The sequence below is a fragment of the Macaca mulatta genome, chromosome 13 (genome assembly GCF_049350105.2).
Source record: "Macaca mulatta isolate MMU2019108-1 chromosome 13, T2T-MMU8v2.0, whole genome shotgun sequence".
In the NCBI taxonomy this organism is placed as follows: domain Eukaryota; kingdom Metazoa; phylum Chordata; class Mammalia; order Primates; family Cercopithecidae; genus Macaca; species Macaca mulatta.
Window position 1 is genome coordinate 38961708 of NC_133418.1, and position 21622 is coordinate 38983329.

At 53.0% G+C, this 21622-nt stretch overlaps 2 protein-coding genes and 1 long non-coding RNA gene across 21 annotated transcripts in view; 1 reads left to right on the forward strand and 2 right to left on the reverse strand.

The window, feature by feature from the left end:
• SH2D6 (SH2 domain containing 6) lies at window positions 1-17152 on the reverse strand. 19 transcript variants are annotated; one of them, XM_077959143.1, is made up of 18 exons: window positions 16976-17152; window positions 16163-16265; window positions 7394-7584; window positions 6756-6869; window positions 5985-6081; window positions 5829-5854; window positions 5426-5460; window positions 5000-5016; window positions 4781-4895; window positions 4166-4224; window positions 3451-3520; window positions 2629-2675; window positions 2139-2199; window positions 1869-1927; window positions 1494-1577; window positions 1167-1325; window positions 394-522; window positions 1-158 (listed from the first exon to the last, which is right to left on the reverse strand). In XM_077959143.1, exons 5-17 carry the CDS (start codon window positions 5985-5987, stop codon window positions 406-408), a joined length of 852 nt encoding a protein of 283 aa, XP_077815269.1. In that variant the 5' UTR covers window positions 5988-6081; window positions 6756-6869; window positions 7394-7584; window positions 16163-16265; window positions 16976-17152; the 3' UTR covers window positions 1-158; window positions 394-405. The 19 variants fall into 19 exon arrangements, 17 of the variants coding, with proteins under 17 accessions (XP_077815269.1, XP_077815266.1, XP_077815265.1 ...); XM_077959140.1 differs by having other exon boundaries at window positions 1869-1924; window positions 2629-2651; window positions 5000-5070; XM_077959139.1 differs by having other exon boundaries at window positions 1-177; window positions 1869-1924; window positions 2629-2651; window positions 5000-5070.
• CAPG (capping actin protein, gelsolin like) overlaps window positions 16371-21622 on the forward strand; it is a 26545-nt gene continuing 21293 nt past the window's right edge. Inside the window, exon 1 of the mRNA XM_015112740.3 lies at window positions 16371-16499. The gene's annotated coding sequence lies outside the window, so the exon portion shown is untranslated. The remainder of the gene's footprint in view (window positions 16500-21622) is intronic.
• LOC106993036 (uncharacterized) overlaps window positions 20035-21622 on the reverse strand; it is a 3158-nt gene continuing 1570 nt past the window's right edge. Inside the window, exon 4 of the long non-coding RNA XR_013402672.1 lies at window positions 20035-20902. This is a non-coding gene — a long non-coding RNA (uncharacterized LOC106993036). The remainder of the gene's footprint in view (window positions 20903-21622) is intronic.

Sequence of the window (21622 nt, forward strand, 5' to 3'; positions counted from 1 at the left end):
TTTATTCAACAATTTTTTCTTATTTATTGAAAGCAAACTTGTACAAGGCAGGCCAGTCCCTCTCAGGGTGCCCTAGGCCCCCAAGTAGATGTGAGAGGTCACCACGGTTCCTTCATCCAGGACTTAGTGAACTGGGCAGACACCTGCATTCCTGGAGGCTGGGAAGAGGGTGTCAGTCTTGGAGAGGCAACAGAGAAGGCAGTGTGAAGCTCTAGGTGAGCACGGGGTGGGGACTCCAGGACCCGTCCCTGGGTTTCCAGGCAGCCTTTCCCCATTAAAGCTGCTTGCAGGCACTGGGAAAGGCTAGGGTGAGGAGGGGTGGGAAAGGAGAGAGGAAGATAGCCCAAGATTGGGCGGGGCAAGAAGCAAACTGGGGCCAAAGGCCGTGTGTACCTCACTGTGGCCTCAAGGCTTGGTGGGGAAGAGCAGGCAGGTGAGTTCCCGGCTGCCGCTGTGTCTGTCCACAAGGGGCAGAGGGTGCCGCATGAAGTGCTGGACCATGGTGGCCACGGAGGAAAAGAGCTGGCCAGGGAGGCAGAGCATCTGTGAGTCCCATGAGCCTCATGCTGGGAGCAACTTCCTGAGGCAACTATGGGACTCTGGCAAAGGGACTTTTGACATTTTTCTAGATATCTTCCTTCCTGTTTGCCCCATGCCGCCCCACTGCCATTTTGCTGCCCTGTTCCAGGCCTCAGACAACTTTCCTGCTGCTGCACCCATGGGCACGCCGCTGGCCAGACTCCTATGTCCAAGGCTAGATCAAACTGACCCTAGGGCACGCCTCTGCCCTGGTACTCCAGCGTGGGGAGTGGTGTGATGGGTGTGTCTAGTTTGCATCCTGGCAAATGCTGGGTGCAATGTTGAGTCCTCAGGGGAAGTAGACGAGAGTCTGAAGATCCTGGACTCCACCCTCCTCCCAGCTGGGTTCATTAAAGGCACAAAGGCCCCTACCTCGACCCTATGCAGACTGAGTCATGGCAGGAGGGGCACCTCCCCCACCAGAGGGCCAGGCGTCTGGGAAGGAGTTCAGGGCTCTGGGCTCTGTCATTTCTGCCTACCCCAGAAAGATACAAAATGAGGGTTTTTCCCGAGACAAATGCTCTTGGCTGGGCCCGGGATACTGCTCTGCTGTCCCTCCTTAGGCCCCTGCCTCCTCCAGCTCCCACCTCCTCATGGTTCCTGCCCTCCCGGCCCAGGGCATAGTGGCGTCCACCATCCAGCCGCCGGATGGGAATGTTGAAGACCCGGCCGCAGAGCAGTACTGCCAGGGTGAAGGGCTGGGAGCCATGAGGCCCTGAGCTGGGGCGCACGGTGTAGGCCCCATCCTGTGGAGGAGACCCCAGCCATCAACCTCATCTTCCAATGGGCCTCCCACTGCCCTGAGCCATCATGAGGCCAGAACCCTCTGGCTCTCCTGCTCCCCACTGCTCTGCCAGCTACAGCTTGTGAGCGGAAGGGGTTTCGGAGAAGACCCAGGGTCCATGGCTGCCCACCTTTTGTAAGCGAAGCAGGGCACTCTCAACAGCATGGCGGTCACAATTCCCTGAGTACCAAGGCTGAGCCAGCAGGTCACTGTCCTGTGCATACACACAGCCACTCAGAGACGTGCCAGGGCACTCGATCCGGCATGGGGAGCCGAGGACGCAGGGTGCAGTTATTTGCATTCCCATCGCCTTTGTTCAACTGAGTCCCCCGCAGGCAGAAAAAAGAGGTGTCCCTGTCTGGGGCACGGCGGGGTGCCGCACATGTGTGTTCAATATGTGTTCTCACGGTGGTGCATCCTTCAGCCCAAGAGGGTTCCTGGGGGAGGACTCTCAGGCTCTGCTCCCGGAACCCCTCCCTACAGCCTGCTCCCAGCCCCTCCTCACCTCAGCAGTGGAGGCGCTCCCAACTGGGGCTACAGAGGGAAAAGACGATTTCCTTCCTGCTAGAAGAAGGAGATTATTGAGCTGGGGTGGGGTGGGGGTGGGCAAAGGTGGCTTCTAGGGGACAGCTGCGGGGGCAGGGGGTAGAAGGAGGCGTGCATGGGCATGAGGTGTGCATGGCAAGGGAAGCAGATGGAGCCAGGAGAGAGTGTTGTGCTGTGGGCAGCTGAGGGACTCCGGCAGGAGGGATCTGGAGCTGAGGGAGGGGCTCACCTGCATCGGGCTCACATTCCAAGTAGAGGTCCTCATCAGGTTTCTTTGGAGGGCCTAGCACCTAAGGTAGGGAGGGGTGTGTGGGACCATGGGTTTAACCAGTCCTGGGGTTCCATTAAGGAGTAGGGGTTTTGGGGGAGGAGCCATCGATTTGGAGGGGTGGCAGGCACCTCACTCCCTCCTCACATGGTGATCCTTTCTGGGAGCCAGCTTGAATGATTACGATTTCTCCTCTGTCCAAGAGGGGGCATCCCACTAGCACCTTCCCCTTCAGAGGTGCCCATGGGCCCCAGCTCTCGGAGACTGTGAGGAGGAGCCCTGGGCAGCACCCTCAGGACAGATGGCTCATTGCCTGCCAGGGGCAGGGGCCCTGCTCTAGGCCTTTTCCCTTGGTTTCAGGGATATTTCTCCTCTCTAGCCCCCCACCCCACCCCTGCGGTTTCCTAACCAGAACCCTGGAAAGTGAGGCGGAGATGGAGGGGCTGCTCACCACTCTGGACGATGCACCCTGCTCTGGAAGGAAAAGGAGAGAACCACCTGTCACACAGGGCAGGGAGCAGAAAGGAATTCAGTGGGACTGAGGCTGAAAGAACAGAGACTCCTTAGGGCGCCTCTGAGGAGGGCATCTCAGAGCCAGCTTTGAAACCCCATGAGAAAGCTTTTCTCATCCCCTAGTAGTTCTCTGCACAGCCCTATGGTATCGCCTGTCCTGACCTCCCAGCAAACTTGCCAGGCCTGGCTCCAAAGACTTTGGACTGTTCAAAAAATCATAGCAGCCGGGCACAGTGGTTCATGCCTGTAATTCCCAGCACTTTGGGAGGCCAAGGCAGGCAGATCACTTGAGGTCAGGAGTTCGACGCCAGCCTGGCCAACATGGTGAAATCCCATCTCTACTAAAAATACAAAAATTAGCCAGAAATCACTTGAACCCGGGAGGCAGAGATTGCAGTGAGCCAAGATCATGCCACTGCACTGCAGTCTGGGTAACAGAGCGAGACTCCGACTCAAAAAAAAAAAAAAAAAAAAAAAATCAGAGCAGCTGAGCCAAAAAAAAAAGAGCAGACTGCTTCTGTGGGATCTTAGGCACAGCATTTCGTATCTCTGGGCCGCAGTCTCCTCATTCATTTCATTAAAGACACCGCCGCCTGCCTGCCTACCTTAGAGGATTGGTAGGTATAAAGGGGCACAGCCAAGGGAGTGCCATGAAAGGGCAGGGTATGAGACCCATGTCAAGCAAGCACAGCTCTACTCCGTGGTGGGAGGACTCCCTGTCCCAGGGTGGAGCCACAGGAAGAGAGGACATCACCATTACCTCGCCTCCCGAAGACAGGTCTCTGCTTCCTGGCCACCGGCAGGCTCACTGCTGCCGTCAGCTGTGGGCACTGTGGGGCCCGTGAGGGCGGATGAGGGAAGGAAACTGAGGCACCAGTTTCCTTCCAGGAGGGCAAGGATGGGGCAGGATAGGATGGGATGGGACCACTTGTATCTGTGTAGCTTTAAAAAATGTACAAAAGGGATGACTCTTCTCTTTGCTTCTACCCTGTGGCTCTTTCTTTGTTGTGAATTGCTCCCCGCTTTTTACAAAAATTCCAGTGAAATGTATGATAAAGGTGGTAGCTTTCAAAATCCATAAAGTCCCACTGGGATAAAGGTGAGACTGGGAGCTGGCAGTGACTGGCAGCTGAGGAAGGGATTTCTTCACTCTAGAGATGGGGAGGGGTCCTCAGGTACCAGAATCCAAGGGAAGGGCAGCTGAGCCCCTCCCCTCCCCCTCAGACAGATGAGAAGGGCACTGTGGGGAAGCTGAAGGGGAGGGTGGAAGGACCAGGTCAGGCCAGCTGGAGGAGTGACTGACAGTGGCAAGGCTCTGGCTTCTCATGCATCTGGCATCTGATTTTTCAGGGGCCTCTTGAATGCAAATGTGGGGGAATCTTGCAAATGAGATGCCTCTAAGATTCACTCACTGGGAAATGGCAGCCTGGGGTGGGGCGAGTGGGGAAGGAGGGACTTCTGGGGAGGCCTCTCACCATGCTGGGCTGAGGCAGGGGTGGCGATGTCTTTGACGGACCCAGGGGGCCAGAGTGATCTGGAAAAGACCGCATGTGTTGTGAGTTGGTGGGTTCCTCCCAGGTAGGTTCCCATTTTCCTCCCGCCCCCCCCAACACCAGCCTCCATTTCCTCCTCCTTCCCTCACTCCCCTTGTTCATTGGCTTCCTGACAGCCCAGTCTCCATGGCAACTGGAGGCGGGCAATTTCCCTGCCCCCACCTGGCCGAGGAGCTGAGCAGTGGGAGTGGGATGCCAGCGGCAGCCGGGGCTCTCCCAGCACCCCCGCCCTTGGCCTGAAGAAGTGTTGGGATCTCAGAAGGGGAATGCCAGGCCCCCGCTGTTGCCCTGGTTACACCACTCCTCCTCTTCCCTTCCCACTCTTCTTCCTCCCTCCCCTCCTCCCTCCCTCAGTTCCTTCATCTCTCTCGCTCCCTGCCTAACCAAGAGGCCCTGGTGACTGCCAGCTGAGGCCTCCCTTGCTGCCTCAGTGCGGGGAGGGGAGGAGAGGCAAGGCTTATGCCCTCTTGTCTTGTGGGGACCCTCCTGCCCTGCCCAAGCACCTGGTCTCCCTGCCTCCCACCTCCCAGCCCTCACCCAGGTACAAGGAGTCCTCCTCAGTGCCAGGAAGGTGGGCAGGGGCTAGACTGAGGGGCAGAGCCTCACAGGGCGGCAGCTCGTACTTATTCTCCTCCTCGTCCTCCTCCTGGGCCTGGAGGAAGGGATGCTCAGCACAGCAGGAATGGAGGGGAGAGGATGTTCAGGGCAGGCTCTAGCAGCTGCCTCCCCCACCCCAACCTCAGTAGCCAGACTCACCTTGTGTCTCCAAGTCCCTGGGGCAGGCAGAAAGGAAGGGCTGGGAGCATCTTCTCTCCAACCTGGGGAGTCTGGACAGACAGGCTGGCCTCACCTCCTCCCTGCCCACCTTTCCCCAGTATAGTAAACCACCCACCCTTGACAGCTTCAGTGCTTCAACTCAAAGAAACCACTCATCACAGGTATTTCCAATGCTGTCGCAGGGCCACTGAGGTAGGCAGTTTGGAAACAAGGGGCCCTTCCACCAATGCCCATTCCCTGTCCCCCGCACCCTTGATTCTGGCCAAGACAGATGGGAGAGCTAGGCCCCTGTGACTCAGCAGTGCTGGGCTCTGGGAGGCTGGAGGTGTGCAGAGTCACTCTGGGGGGACCTGACTTGCAAGGGATCCCAGTCTGTTGGGCCCCCCGACCCATTGTGTCACTTACCTACACATCTGGGGGGTGGGAGCGGTGGCCACAGCCTGCAAGCACATTCTAGTCAACTCTGCCCAAGGGGCCCTTGAGTTTGTATGAGACAGACGCTGTGTTGTGGAACATTCACATCCATGACAATGTGACTGACAGAGGCCCTGGGAGCAGGGCAGCAGAGGAGGAGGCTGGGGGCAGAGCTGGTGCCAGTGGGCGCATAACTGCATGAGTTGGTGCCCTGGGAAAGCCGGGAGTCAGGGAGCCCTAGTGCTGACAGGAAGTGGAGGCGTGTGAATGGTCTCCCTGGGCAGAGAGGAGCCAGGCAGAGTCAGCACAGCTCCTGGGATGGCTGTGCCCAGGAGAGGAGGGGTAGAGAGAGACAAGACGGGAAGGCAGGGGAGAGAGGAGCCCCAGTACTCACCGGGGCCTGCTCCCACTGCGCTTGTCCTGGAAAGAGCCAGGGTGGAGAGTAGAGGGGTCAGTGCAGCCGGGATGCCTCTCCGTGGTGGGGTCCTGGGCCTCCTGGGTGGGCAGGTTTGTGTACCTGGGGCTGTCCCGTCCTGGGACCACATCTTACCATGGCAGAGGCAGAGAAGCTTTGCCTCCCTGGAGCCCAGGATCTGCCACAAATGGCCTGGGGACAAGGGCTCCATTGTTCCCATCATTTGCATCTCCTAAACACCAGGAAGGTAGATCTGCTGTGGCCTCCAACCCCAGACCAGCTTCATCCAGGACACTCCCAAAGCCCAACCCCAGGTCTCTGAGCCTCCCCAAGGCGGGCCTCCCCCGTCTGTGGTCTCCAGCCCCTCTGCCCAACAAGAGGAAGAGTTAAGCTGGACCAGGGTTCTCAGGCTTCCTTCAGCTTTCTGATCAGTGTCACCTTTCTCAACTCATAGACAACATTATGTTATTTGGCAGATCCAATTAAAAACAGCAGGCTGGCCTTGCAGACACTTTTCTTAAACGCTTTACTGCTGTTGTCATTTGCTGGTGAGTGGTAACCAATGATTAAGGAAATGAAGGTGAGGGAGGCGCTTAGAAAGAGGCTCTCATATTTAGTGTGGCAGCTTCATTTTTTGATGGATGTATTTATCCATTCAGTGGGTATTTATTGAACATCCACTGTCTGCCAGAGACTGTTCCAGGCATTGAAGATGCCATAGGAAAACGAAGCAGGCAGGCATTACGTGTGTTTCCTCATTGGATTCTCACAGTAACGTCATGCTGCAAGTACTGGTTTTATCCCTGCTTTTCAAATGAGGAAACTGAGTGTATTAGTCAGCTCGGGCTGCCATAACCAAAACCCACAAACTATGTGGCTTAAGCAACAGAAATATCATTTTCTCACTGTTCTGGAGCTAGAAGTCCAAGATCAAGGTGCCATAAGGGTTGGTTTGTGATGCGGCCTCTCTTCTTGGCTTGTAAACAGCTGCTTTCTCTCTGTCCTCACATGACCTCTTGTCTGTGCACGCGCAGAGAGAGGCGGTTCTGGTAACTCTTCTTCTTATGAAGACACCCACACTCTCAGTTTAGGGCCCCACCCCCATGACCTTATTTATTTTTAATGACCTCCCTAAAGACCCTATCTCTAAATAGTCACATGGGGGGTTAGGATTTTAGCATATGAATTTTAAGGGAACACAATTCAGTCATAACACTGAGGCTCTGAGAAGTTGAATAGCTTTCCTGAGGTCATGCAGTTAGCAAGTGTTGGAAATGGGATTCAACCTGAGCTCTGCCTGCCTCAGAGCCTGTGCCCTAAAAGCTAAGCGTCCTGTACCTCACCAGGATTGGGTCTGGACGCTCCTTTCCTACGATGGAATTAGCAGTGCTAATTGTGACCTTCCTTAAGGAGCTTATGACTTCCAGGGGCTCTGTTACCTGAGTGAACTTTGGAACTCTGACTTTCCGAGAAGGGTCGCGATAAAAATGAGGGCCGGGGCCTGGTGTCTGACTGTTTAAGTAAGGGAATGAGGAAACACAGACCCCGATCAGGAATGATGACACGAGGACTTCTAAGGCCCTGGAGCTTTCTGGTGCTTATTATTTCGGTGGCATCCTGGTTGTTGGTGCAAAGGAGAAATAAGCCCATGTACTTGCATCTTTGGAGGCCGCCAGGCTGGGGGCACTGGAGAGACACCCAGGGATGGAGGGGAAGACCAGACAATTCCTGGGACCTGCAGGCAAAAGGGCATCCAAGAAACCAAGAAGAGTCATTGGGGTGGCTTCACGGGGGGCCCATTTGGTACAAAGGGAAAAACGGAAAAAACAAGAAGAACAAATCCTCACCCAGAATTGGTTCTACTGGGTCTATTCTTTGTCCTCCACTCCCAGCTGACCTTTCTTCCACATTTAAACCATAAGGCAGGGGGCAATTTCCCTCACCCAAGGGGGCCTCATTTGGAATCAGGGTCAGTAGGAGGTTCTGGACACCACCCCACTGTAAACCTCAGCCTGAGCGAGTTTCCCAGTGCATGCTGCCCTCCCTCTAGCCACCTCCCTTCTCTGCTCAGGGCTTTGCATAGGCAAATGCCAGGGCTTGGGTGAGTGAAAGGGCCCCAGGCAGAGGGCAGAGTCCATGCCATCTGGGTGGGGCACTGGCCTGGGCACATCTGGGAGAAGGGAAAGGAAAGAGGCCTGCCTCTGTGGCCTCATGTCGTCACACAGGCAGATTGGGATATCCTCTTTATCCATCTTTGGCATGGAATTGCTCTGTACACACCATAGATATTCCCTGGGATGAATTCCTGGAAGCACACTTGCTAGAAATTCACATTTTGAAGGTATAATGCCCCATTGTCCGGCAGCACCTGAGTGCCTGTTTTATGGTCCTTCCACAGCACAAAGTGATTCTCCAAATTTTTCACGTCTCAGCTACTGAGAACAGGCCATGGGCCCAAGGCAGTCTAAATCCACCCTCAGAAAACACACAGCCTAGTTTAGAAAAAACTCAAATGGATTTCTCCCCTGCTCTCACACAACAGCAATCAACACAGAGCAGACTTCTGTGACCAAACGTGGTGGCAGGGTGGGCAGTTCTCCCCACCACCCAGTGAGCAATCAGCTCTGCAGCAGACACAGCGGGGTGTCCTCCAATCCACTTCCAATACTACCTACCTGGAGACAGAGTCAGAGCCCACAGGTTGAGGGCTCAGTCCCCAACAGGTCCATCCTGCCACCTCAGACACCAGGCACAAGTGCAGGCCTCCAGAACTTCTGACCAACTGGCTTCAAGCTGGGGTTCCCACAACCTCTTCTTTGGGTTTGATTAATTTGCTGGAGCAGCAGCTCACAGAATTCAGAGAAACACTTACTTATGTTTACTGGTTTATTACGAAGGATATTGCAGAGGATGCAGATGAAGAGATGCGTAGGGCAGAAATAGTGGGAACGGGTGTGGTGTGGAGGCTCCGTGCCCTCTCTGGGCACACCACACTCCAGGAGCCTCCACATGGTCGGCTATGCAGAAGCTCTCTGAACCAGGCCTCTTGGGTTTTTATGGAAGATTCATGCCTACAGCATTCCTTCCCCCAGCGTATGAGGCAGGACCCTCTCTGGAATTAGGGTCACACAATCACAAAGGTGGAGGAAGATTAGAGCCCAGCCTTGGGCAGGTGAAAGGAGGACAGGACAAGGCCAGAGAGATTCTGTTTCCTGAGGCCTGCTCCTGAAGCCTAACACAGCCAACATCATAACCAAAGGCTCTAAACAGAGCTGTGGGAGTTATGAGCCTGGAACTGTGGACAAAAACCTACATATGGAAGAAATACTCAAGGTCATTTTTGCCAGCAGACAGAGCAGATGGCGAAGTGTAGCCGGGACCCCTGGTGTGAGTGGAGTGGGATCCATTGCAAGGAGGAGGATGGAGGTGGCTCTGAGGACCTGCAGGGGGACAGGTAAGCAGGCTGTGGTCAGAGGTCTCAGAGGTGGGAGAACACAGCATGTGGAGGAAGAGCCGCGGAGATTGGGTGGCTGGGCTCACCAAGAACAGAAGGGGACAGCTGCCATCCTTTTTGGCTGCTAAACATACCCTACATTTGGGGAGTTCTCCACCTCATGAATCCTCGTTTCCAATTGCAGAAGCCAGGTGAGGCCTTCCCAACCTCCCCTTGCCACTGAGGTGCAGGCTGTGCCAGCCAGAGGCCCCATGCCAGACTCTGAATCTGTAGCAGGCACCAAGACGAAGGCACCCTGGGAGGGTGGTGACAGCCAAATCCTGTTTCCAGAGGCTTAGGGGGGTGAGCCCTTAGCGCCACCACCCAGGGCCCAAATCAGTGGCATTGGCAAACAGTGGTGTCAGTGCCCAGGATGGCTCTGTCAGGCTGGCTTGGCTGTGACCTTTGGGACATTATTCCTGGCTAACTCTCTGGCCCTGCTGGAGATACTATGAGCTACAGAATAGTTTTAATAAATTATTTTCCAGCCTAAACTAGCTAGAGTCTGTTTCTCTTACTTTCAGTTAAGAACTTTAATCCAGCCAGGCGTGGTGGCTCATGCTTGTAATCCCAACACTTTGGGAGGCTGAAGCGGGTGGATCACCTGAGGTCAGGAGTTTGAAACCAGTCTGGCCAACATGGTGAAACCCTGTCTCTACTAAAGAAATACAAAAAAATTAGCCAGGCATTGTGGCGGACACATGTAATCCCAGCTCTCAGGAGGTTGAGGCAGGAGAATAGCTTGAACCTGGGAGGCAGAGGTTGCAGTAAGCCAAGATTGTGCCACTGCACTCGAGCCTGGGCAGTAAGAGTGAAACTCCATCTCAAAAAAAAAAAAAAGGGCCGGGCGCGGTGGCTCAAGCCTGTAATCCCAGCACTTTGGGAGGCCGAGACGGGCGGATCACGAGGTCAGGAGATCGAGACCATCCTGGCTAACACAGTGAAACCCCGTCTCTACTAAAAATACAAAAAAACTTAGCCGGGCGAGGTGGCAGGCGCCTGTAGTCCCAGCTACTCGGGAGGCTGAGGCAGGAGAATGGCGTGAACCCGGGAGGCGGAGCTTGCAGTGAGCTGAGATCCGGCCACTGCACTCCAGCCTGGGTGACAGAGCGAGACTCCGTCTCAAAAAAAAAAAAAAAAAAAAAAAAAAAAAAAAAAAGAACTTTAATCTGGGGATGAAACCTCAGAGTCAGTGGGACCACCAAATGGATGCCAAGAAATCCAAACAGTGAACCCAGGTATGGGTGTCTCCTGGGAAGGTGGAACCAGAAAAAACTAAGTGTGATAGCGTTATACCTGTATAGTCTTGAGACTATTTATTTATTTATTTTGAGATGGAGTCTCGCTCTGTTGCCCAGGCTGGAGTGCAGTGGCATGATCTCGGCTCACTGCAACCTCCACCTCCCAGGTTCAAGCGATTCTCCTTTTTCAGCCTCCCAAGTAGCTGGGACTACAGGCACGCGTCACCATGCCTGGCTAATTTTTGTATGTTTAGTAGAGACGGGGTTTCACTATGTTGGCCAGGCTGGTCTCAAACTTCTGACCTTGTGATCCACCTGCCTCGGCCTCCCAAAGTGCTGGGATTACAGGTGTAAGCCACCGTGCCCAGACAGGACTATTTATTTTTAGAGATAGGGTCTCACCCTGTCACCCAGGCTGGAGTGCAGTGGCACCACCATAGACCACTGCAGCCTCAAACTCATGCCTCAAGTTTAGGTTAGGACTCAAGTGATCCTCCAGCCTCAGCCTCCCAAGCAGCTAGGACTACATGCTCACACCACCAGGCCCAGCTAATTTTTAAACATTTTTTGTAGACATGAAGTCTTGCTATGTGGCCCAGGATGGTCTCAAACTCCTGGCCTCAAGTGATCCTCCTGCCTCAGCCTCCCAAAGTGTTGGGATTATAGGTGTGACCTACTGTGCCACACCATTAATTATTTTTATAATTTAAAAAAATCAATATAGAGAGAAAGGAAAAGAAGGGAGGAAGGGAAAGACGGAGGGAGATGTGATCTGGACTTCAAATATGAGGAAGCACAGGAAGACAGAGACACCAGGGGAAGGTAGGGCCAGGGAGCAGGAGGCCAGGCCAATGGGAGGTTATGTGGGGGCCAGTACGGGAAAGCCAGGTTTCCATTCTTGAGGGGAGTGGAAGAGAGGTACTGATGACACAAGGATTCCTCTCCAAGCAGAGTGGGAACCCACAAAGGCAAGTGGAGTTTAGGTGGGGTAGAAAGGAAAGAACTTTCTGAACATGAGGTTAGGGCCAAGTGTGTGGGGAGAGGTCTGTCCCTGAGGAAATAGGAGGACGTGGTGGGGCAGGGAGCTGCATGTGGAGGAGCCCCCATGAGGGCAAGGGGCCTTGAGTCCTCAGGACATTTTTGCCAGAGCAGGTGCTCAGGTTAGAGGCCCAAGACGTTCCTGGTGGAAGGGCCTACAGCCAACTGAACTCTGTGGTTGGGTTCACATTAAAGCCAGGGGCAATCCTGGTGGACAGCAGTTTGCAGTATGGAGGGAAGGGGCTGTCCTGGGCCAATGGATGATGGGGCTGGCTTCGCACAAGCTGGCAGAGGCCCCTCTTCCTCCCTCGCCTGCTGCTGTCACAGGCCTGCTGACTCAGCTGACTCTGGGGACAGCTGTGATGGGCAATGAAGGGCTGACAGAGCGAGGGACAGATGGCTCCCTAGAAGAGACCTCTGCCCCATCCCTCCCTGGTGCACAATCATTTCTTGCCGCAGTTTCAGAGCTTTGTGAGAGACTATCCCTCTGTCTCCCCTGGCAGTGGGTAGAAAGTCTGGTGTGTAGTTTGTTGGCCAGGCACAGTGGCTCACGCCTGTAACCCCAGCACTTTGGGAGGTCAAGGCAGGTGGATCCACTGAGGTCAAGAGTTCGAGACCAGCCCGGCCAACGTGGTAAAACCCCGTCTCTACTAAAAATATAAAAAATTAACCGGGCGTGGTAGCACACACCTATAATCCCAGTTACACAGGAGGCTTAGACAGGAGAATCGCTTGAACCTGGGAGGTGGGGGTTGCAGTGAACCAACATTGTGCCATTGCACTCCAGCCTGGGCAACAGAGTGAGACTCGTCTCAAAAAAAAAAAAAAAAAAAAAAAAAAAAACCGCCGGGTGCAGTGGCTCATGCCTGTAATCCCAGCACTTTGAGAGGCCAAGGCCAGCGGATCATCTGAGGTCAGGAGTTCGAGACCCGCCTGGCCAACATGGTGAAACCCTGTCTCTACTAAAAATACAAAAATTAGCCAGTTGTGGTGGCACGTGCCTGTAATCTTAGCTACTAGGGAGGCTAAGGCAGGAGAACTGCTTGAACCTGGGAGGCAGAGGTTGCAGTGAGCTGAGATCGAACTATTGCACTCCAGCCTGGGTGACAAGAGCGAAACACCGTCTCAAAACAAAACAAACAAGCAAGCAAACAAACAAAAGTCTGGTGTGTAGTTTGTCTGTTTTTCCGGAGGGCATTCCACTAGTTCTGCTCAGGTTTTCCAAGGGTTAGGCTCAGGGCTGAAAGTTGAGGTCGGCTTTCCCCAGCCTCTAGGGTACAGTGTCTGAGCCAGAAGCACCCTTTTCCCTCTGTCCCACTCACCTGTCCTGCCCTGCCCTGTTCCGGAACTTTTGCTCATAGTAGCTCTGGTCGTGTCACAGCTCTGCCTAAAACCCTTGAGTGACTCCTCATGGCTCCTTGAACAGAGACCAAATGCTTCTTGATGCCTGGAAAGATCAGGCCCCTCATACCTCCCCAGTCCCAGTCCCTCCATTGTTTCCCAGGGACTTCCTCACATTCACCTTCTCTCTCTGCTCTTCCAACATGACTGAGGCCCAGGCAGACCATTCTGCTTCCTGTTGACTTAAGGAACTTTTAGTTAAATTTCTAGATATTTACTCAATTCTTACGGAATATGACAAAGAGAGAGAGCATTCTTTTTTATTTTTTAAATTTAAAAACAGATATGGGGTCTCACTATGTTTTTCAGGCTCGTCTTGAACTTTTGGGCTCAAGCAATCCACCCGCCTCAGCCTCCCAAAGTCTTGGAATCACAGGCTTAAACCACTGCACTCGGCCAAGAGGGCATTCTTAATATGCAGCAAAAAAAGAAGAAAAGAAAAGAAAAGGCCGGGCGCGGTGGCTCAAGCCTGTAATCCCAGCACTTTGGGAGGCCGAGACGGGCGGATCACAAGGTCAGCAGATCGAGACCATCCTGGCTAACATGGTGAAACCCCGTCTCTACTAAAAATACAAAAAACTAGCCGGGCGAGGTGGCGGGCGCCTGTAGTCCCAGCTACTCCGGAGGCTGAGGCAGGAGAATGGCGTGAACCCGGGAGGCGGAGCTTGCAGTGAGCTGAGACCCGGCCACTGCACTCCAGCCTGGGCGACAGAGCGAGACTCCGTCTCAAAAAAAAAAAAAAAAAAAAAAAAAAAAAGAAAAGAAAAGAAAAGAAAAGAAAAGGAAAGGAAAGGAAAGAAAAGAAAGGACTCTTCTATACGTATATCATACTTCAAAAACTGTTGCCCCCAAAATGGCAATATCTTCTTCACAGATGTCCCCATCTCCCAGAGCCCAGCCCTCTCCCCTCCACCTCGGCTCTTTATCCTGCACTCAGTCACAGTCTCTTTAGCTGTCCAGTTTCTGCCCCCAAGAGAGCCCAGGAGGTGACCAAGTGCACAGGAAACCCGGGTGAGGCTGGTTGTGGGGGAGAGTGGTTGCAAACACAGTGTGACATGGTTTCTTTCCACCCTTTCTAATCTCCACCAGGCCCTTCTTATCTGGTGTGTACACTTGCTATTCCTCCTCTGAAACATCCTGGCCCCTTTCCTCCCTCCTCCTGCAGGCCCTAGCTCAGGTGACCCTTCCTCAGCAGCAGGGGTCCCAGACCAGGGCAGTCCCCTACCCCACTCTCTGAGCTCCCACCATAATTAAACCTACAGGTTTATTTCGCAGCTAGACTATAAACTCCCACACTTGACTACGCGCTATGTAAATGGGCAGCCACTGTGTCTGCCAAGTTCACGGCCAAATTCCAAGTGCCGGGCCCACAGCCTGGCACACAGCAGGCTCTCAATCAATATTTGTTGTAGCTGCTATTCAAATCTTACTCATTCTTTACAGGTTGCGCAAAGCCTGCCTCTCTGCAAACATCTTTGGTCTCTCCTCTCTGAAAGGCCTGTGTCTTGCCCATTTCCTGTCCATATGTCATCGACTACCAGGCCTAGGCTAAGGCCCAATCCCCCGAGGTCCCGGCTGTGTTTATCTCCTGAAAACCCTTTTCCCCAGTGCAGACGGATCACCAAGGACTCCCTCACACTCACCTTCTCTGGTTCTCTGGATACCTCTGGCCGACCTTCCCCACCCCACTGGGTCCTTTCCTCTATTTGCCTTCCTTAGCGGGAGCAGCCATCGTCTGTTCCTCCCCTACCCTCTCCCTCCTCCACCAAATGTAACATGGCCCTGCTTAGGCTTCCTTCTTCAGCACAGAGCCCGGGAGCCAAGCTTCTCCTGTTCCCAGCCACTCTTCTACCCTCCCCTTTAGGAGAGACTGGACATGGTGTCTCCCCGACATCTCCAACCCCACCTCCTTCCTTGATGGTCCTGGAGGGTCCTGAGATCACCCCCCCTCCCTTTTACCAACAGAAAAGCCGAGGCCAAAGAAGAATGGATGTTGGCCAAGGCCATACGATGTACACAGAGCCAAAGCCACAGTCCCCTCACCCCCTCCCGGGCCACTGTGGGGACCTGAGCAGTCATGCCATGGGAGAGGGCGACCCCTGGTGGCGAGGAGGGGCATGGCAGCCTGGCGCTCATTTCCTGGGCCCAGAGGCTGACGGTGGAAGAGGCAAGGCCTGGAGGACCAGGCTTTAGTCATCAGGAAGGTAAATAAAGGCAAGGCCCGTGGAGTGAAAGAACCCAACTTTTGCTGGGCTTTGCCCTTCCTTAGCCACATTCCCTGTAATGACCTAACAATACTGCTCTGTGACTTTAACTGTACCCTGCTGATTTGCTGATTGGATCTTTAGGGGGCAGGAATGGGCATTAAACGGCTTTTGGCACACTGCGTGTCCCAAGGGTCATTACTGACTTGGGGGTCTGGTGCTAAGCCTTGGAATGCAGAAGCTCACATTCTGATAATAAGATTTCTAATAATAAGAGAATGGGCTCAGGCCAGGTGCAGTGGCTCATGCCTGTAATCCCAGCACTTTGGGAGGCTGAAGTGGGCTGGTCACCTAAGGTCAGGAGTTCGAGACCAGCCTGGCCAACATGGTGAAACCCCATCTCTACTAAAAATACAAAATTTAGCCAGGCATGGTGGTGTGCATCTGTAATTCCATAATCTCAGCTATTTGGGAGGCTGAGGCAGGAAAACCACTTAAGCTAGGCAGCAGAGGTTGCAGTGGACCGAGATTGCACCACTGCACTTCAGCCTGGGCAACAGAGCGAGACTCCGTCTCAAAAAAAAAGAGAGAATGCACTCTTATTAAAGAGTCCAGGGGCTTAGTCAATAGCTGTCTCCAAGTTTCTATGGTACCTATCTCTCGTCTCTAGGGGCAGAAGAGCTACTCAACAAAAGGCTGATTGTTGTAACAGAAACACTCAGAAAACCGAACCTTTGAGAACTTCCCAAGCAGAAATGGGCATGCTTAGAGACCACTCGACCAGTTAATATGAACCCCACATCTGCTATCAAGAGAGTCTGGGCAATCTACTTTGAATATCCCTTCTGGAGCTGTTTCTAGGTTGTTTAGAGATTAAATGAAGTATTTCTAGGAAGTAGGTCGCCTAGACCTAATCACACAAGAATGACATCTCACCGACACACAAGGTCATGGCTAAACCTTCATTGACTAAGTATTTTCCTCCTTCCTTGATGATCCAGGATGTAGCAGTATATGCCGAGATCAGGAAGTGTAAAAGCTGAAAATGGAGTTGGAGACAGAAAGTCCAATGAGTTGCTGGCCACTGTGGTGTCACTGCTCCCGATACAGGTGTAACCTGAGTCTCCCACTTGGGAGCCAGAAATCAGCTGAGAAGAGGCCTCTGGAAAGAGGCCGCCCTGGCCCAGGAGGGTGGATGAAGTAGGGCCTCAGCACAGCTCATCCCACCGAGCAGGCCGGACCCTGAGTTCCTGGCTTGCACTGAAGGGTCTGGGTAAGTCCCTTCTGTAGCGCCTCAGAAGCTCCTTGGGCAACCTGGGAAGTTAGGACAAGAGTTCTGACTTTTGACCCTGAGGTGTGAGGAGAGTGCTTTGAGAGAGAGCATGGTGAATGCGAGTGACCTGGTTATTACCTCCGGGCAGCCTCCTAACCTCACCTTGACTCTGCCATGCAAAATTGATGCCTGGGCGCAGGGCGCCGACGATGGTCAGATACCGCGGCCTGAACACCCTGGAACCTACATCCCTGACTTGGAGGACCCAGGCCTTCCGGGGGCTTCTCCATGAGTCCTGCAGGCCACACAGGGACCCTAACGGACCTAGTTCAGTCTCAGGGTCTGGGCTGCTCCTACCTCCAGGAATGGGAGTTTGCTCTAGGCGATGGAGGAAGGGTTCAGGAGGCCACTCTGCGTCCCTACTAGCTTGTGGGCCCAACCCCCTACCCACCATCTTCTTCTCCCACGGCCCCAACCTCGTAGGGAGGACATGGCGGGGCTCAGGTTCGCAGAGAAGGAGGGCTCGGACCAGCGACTCCAGAGCAGAGCGGCGCGTGCAGGGGTGGGGAGCTGGGTTTGTGAGAAGAGAAGGCCATCTCCTCCCCAGCAGGAGAGCCTCCACCCAGCCACCGGAACCCCACCCTGCCTGGTACAATCTTTGCGTCCGGATCAGCACCCAAGGCCCCGCCCCACGTCCCGCTGCCTGCCGGGATTTGTAGTTTGTAGGGGTACGGCCAGAACGCGCGGGCGCGCGCGCGTGTGTGTGTGTGTGTGTGTGTGTGTGTGTGTGTATGTGCGCGCGTACGTGTGTGTGTGTCTGTGTGTGTGTGTGTGTGTGTGCGCGCGTACGTGTGTGTGTGTCTGTGTGTGTGTGTGTGTGTGTGTGTGTCTGTGTGTGTCCGGGTGGGGGGGGGTCTGTTGTGTTCCCGTCGCGCGCGAGCGTGTGTGTGTGTGACTGTGTGTGTCCGGGGGGGGTTTGTTGTGCTCCCCGTCGCGCGCGAGCGTGTGTGTGTGACCGTGTGTGTGAGAGACTGTGTGTGTGTGTGTGTCCGGTCTGTTGTGGTTCTCCAGTCCCCGAAGGCCTTCCGGGGACTCAGCAAAGGCACCGCAGGCCGCAACTTCCGAGACCCCGCCCCGCGGCCCACTGTCTGCTGGGATTTTGTAGTTCGTAGGGTTCTAGGGCCCTGGCCGGGCGTGCCCCTCTCCTGAGTCCTCGTTTTTCTCGTGAGCCCTGGATCTGGACAGTGGGCCCGGCGCAAGGCCCGCGACTCCGGCTGGGCTCCCAGTGGCACTTTCTGCCGATCCTGAGATGTACCCGCCACGCCTGCGGGACTAACCTCTAGGTGGGCAAACTGAGGCACAAAGAGGGGCGCGCTCTGGCCTGAGTCGGCCCTCTTGTGAGAATTTGGACTGAGAGACCCAGCCCAGGCCTGGCAGGCAAGGCTGGGCCAGGCGAGGTCCTGGGCCCTTTCGATGTAAGAGTGTGCAATCAGTAGTGTTTCACAATAATGAACAGGCTTGCCCAGGACTGGCTGTGCATATTAGCACTGGTTACCACAGGCTTGACGGATCAAATTTTTATTTGGCACCGCTACAGAGGGGAGCCCAGGGAGGGAGGAAGTCTCTTGTGACCAGGAAAACCTATGGTCTACCCTGGCCTTCAACTCTCCTTTAATGATAAAAATAAACCGAGTTTGGGAGGGGGTGAGGAGGGTGTTTTGTGAACTGTAAAGTCCATAGTATGAGTGAGGTGTTACTATCATCAGGATCAGACCTCAAAGCACTGGAGAAAAGGTCTGGGCCTTCAAGAGCCTCGCCTTAAAAGGGAGGGTATGGCCGGGCGCAGTAGCATTTTGGGAGGCCGAGACGGGCAGACCACCTGACATCAGGGGTTCAAGACCAGCCATGTCGAAACCCCATCTCTACTAAAAATACAAAAACTATCCGGGAGTGGTGGCACATGCCTATAATCCCAGCTACTTGGGAGGCTGAGGCAGGAGAATCGCTTGAACCCAGGAGGCAGAGGTTGCAGTGAGCTGAGATTGTGTGATTTTGTCACTACCCTCCAGCCTGGGTTACACAGTGAGACTCTGTCTCAAAAAAAAAAAAAAAAAAAAAGGAAAAGGGAAGGTACACTTACTATAGTTATGTAAGAAATCCCCTTTGGGAGAAGCTGGGTGATCGGATTTCCCTAGACCTTTTTAATTTTTTTAAGTGGGGTGCAGATGGGTCAGGAAACTCAAAGGTTACAGAGCCCTTTCACTTTTTGTTTGCTTGTTGACAATTTTATTGAGATATAATATACCATATAATTCACCCATTTAAAGTGTACAATTCAGTGTTTTAGTATGTTCAGAGTTGTGTAACCATTATCATAAATCTAATTTTGGAACACTTCATCATCCCCAAAATAAACCTGTACCCATTAGCAGTCCCTTCCCCAGCCCCCTCCATCCTCTTCAGCCCTAGGCAACCACTAATCTACTTTCTATAGATTTGGCTTTTGTGAACATTTCATATAAATGGAACCATATGATATGTGGTCTTTTGTAACTGGCTTCTTTCACTTAGCAATATGTTTTCAAAATTCATCTAGGTTGCAGCATCTACCAGTACTCAGTACTGTTTCTGCAACTTTTTGTAAGTCTATAATTATTTTGAAATATATTTTTTTTAAGCAAGGTATCTAGAGCAAGAGCTGAGACCAGACGAGGTGGCTCAGGCCTATAATCGCAGCACTTTGGGAGACTGAGGTCTCCTGAGGTCTCCTGGATCACTTGAGGTCAGGAGTTTAAGACCAGCCTGGCCAACATCGTGAAATCCCGTCTCTACTAAAAATACAAAAAATTACCCAGGCGTGGTGGCACATGCCTGTGATCCCAGCTGCCTCGGAAGGCTGCGGCAGGAGAATTACTTGAACTCAGGAGACTGAGTTTGCAGTGAGCCGAGATGGTGCCACTGCACTCCAGCCTGGGCGACAGAGCCAGAGTGTGTCTCAAATAAATAAATAAATAAATAAAGAGCTGAGCTAGCTCTTTGCTCTTTGCATGTGAAAGGACTCACAGCTGGCGCCAGCATGCAGTGATAGTGGGGAGGGCATGGACTCCCACAACGTGGCTTCCTACCCATCCTCTACCGCTTACTAAGTGGGACCTAGAACAAGTGATTTTGACCTACTTTATCTCTGTTTCCTCGTCTGTCAAAGGAGGATAATAAGAGGATCCATGTTAGAGAGTAAATGCGAGGATTAAATGAGAAAATCATATTGAGGATAGCTCCTGGCATATAGTGGCAGCACTCAGTAGTGTTAGCTGTTATGGTGTTGAGTACCCAGTGTGACGCTGGCTGTACGGGGGTAAACCTGTCTTCTGGGGGGACTAGTCCTCCCAGCCCAGGCACCTGGTGCCCTCCCCAGACCACTCATGCTGTACTGGACAGTCCCACTTTCCCAAGAAGTCACAAGGAATTCAAGCATGTCACTGTTCTGGTTGCCCCTGAGCACCTACCAGTGATTTAAGAAAAGGCAAAACCAAAGTTTTGGTTTTGAGCTTTATTCGGAAAATATGGCCACCCAGACCCCTGGCCATTCCCCAGGGCCTGTGAGGTGATCCAGAAAAATTCATTTGCAAATCAAATTTAATGGCTAGAAGCATCCCGAATCAATGTCTTCAAAGGAATATTTGGGGCAGGTGAGGTGCCTCACACCTATAATCCCAACACTTTGGGAGGCCGAGGAAGGAGGATCACCTGAGATCAGGAGTTCAAGACTAGCCTGGCCAAAATGATGAAACCCCATCTCTACTAAAAATACAAAAAAATTAGCTGGGCATAGTGGCGTGTGCCTGTAGTCCCAGCTAATCAGGAGGCTGAGGCAGGAGAATCACTTGAACTGGGGAGGGGAACATTGCAGTGAGCTGAGATTGTGCCATTGCACTCTAGCTTGGGCGACGAGAGTGAGACTCCATCTCAAAAAAAGAAAAAAAAACACGAATATTTGGGGGAATTTTGATGCTGGAATTAAGCATTGCAAAAGATCCCTGTCAGTCCCCCGTGATGAGGAAATGCAACTGCTCAGCCTGAGCTGTGCCTCTGGGTTGGAATTAGAGGAGCCAGAAGGGACCCTTCGAGTCTAGTGCTTTCATTCACAGATGGGAAACTGAGGCCCAGAGAGGGGCACATGGCATGGTAGTTAGAAGACAGGTCAGGAACTTGCTAGGAAGAATCTTGCAATTTCAGAACTTCTCAGCACTGGAAATGAGTCCATACCCCGAGATTACGGACACAGAAGCAGAAAGCTGATTGTCCTGGACATCCCCAGACCTTGGCCAGAGCCCAAGCAGCCAAGCCTGGAAGCCAGTGTCCAATGCTTCTCTCTCCTGGTTTTCTTCAGCCAGATGTTCATCCTAGAAGTAGGAGTTTATTAATAATGGTAATGGTACCTTGCATTGTCCAGGCCTTCATTCTTTTTGCAGATCCTCCCGGCTGGGCACAATGGCTCACTCCTGTAATGCCAGCACTTTGGGAGGCCGAGGCAGAAGGATCACTTGAGCTCAGGAGTTCAAGGCTGCAGAGAGCTATGATCATGCCACTGCACTCCAGAGCCTAGGTGACAGAGTGAGACCCTGTCCAAAAAAAAAAAAAAAAAGAAAGAAAGAAAGAAAGAAAGAAAAAAAAAAGCAGCCTCTCATTGAATCCTCACAACCTTCCAAGGTAAGAGGATGGGGGCTTCTATTGTTGTTTCACAGATAAGGAATCTGTGGCTAGGAAGTCTTAAGGGATTATCCCAAGGCAACAGAATCTGGGCAGTATTAGAATGTGGGGGTTTTGCTGTCTGATCTGTTAATACATTCAGTAAAAATTTTTTTTGAGTGCCTATTACCTGCTGGGTGCTATGCAGGGTGCTGAGGTTGCAGGGATGACTTGACATGGTACCCGGCTAGAGGTGCTAACATTGTGGTGGAGGAGGCACCTGTGGTACACCATAAAACATGGTGGGGAGGGAACTTGCCAGTGTGATAGAAGTGTTTTATATCTTGGTAGGGATGTGGGTTACATAGGTGTTGCATCTGTCAAAACTCATTTAAATCTACACATGATTTGTGCATTTCACTATAAATTTGACC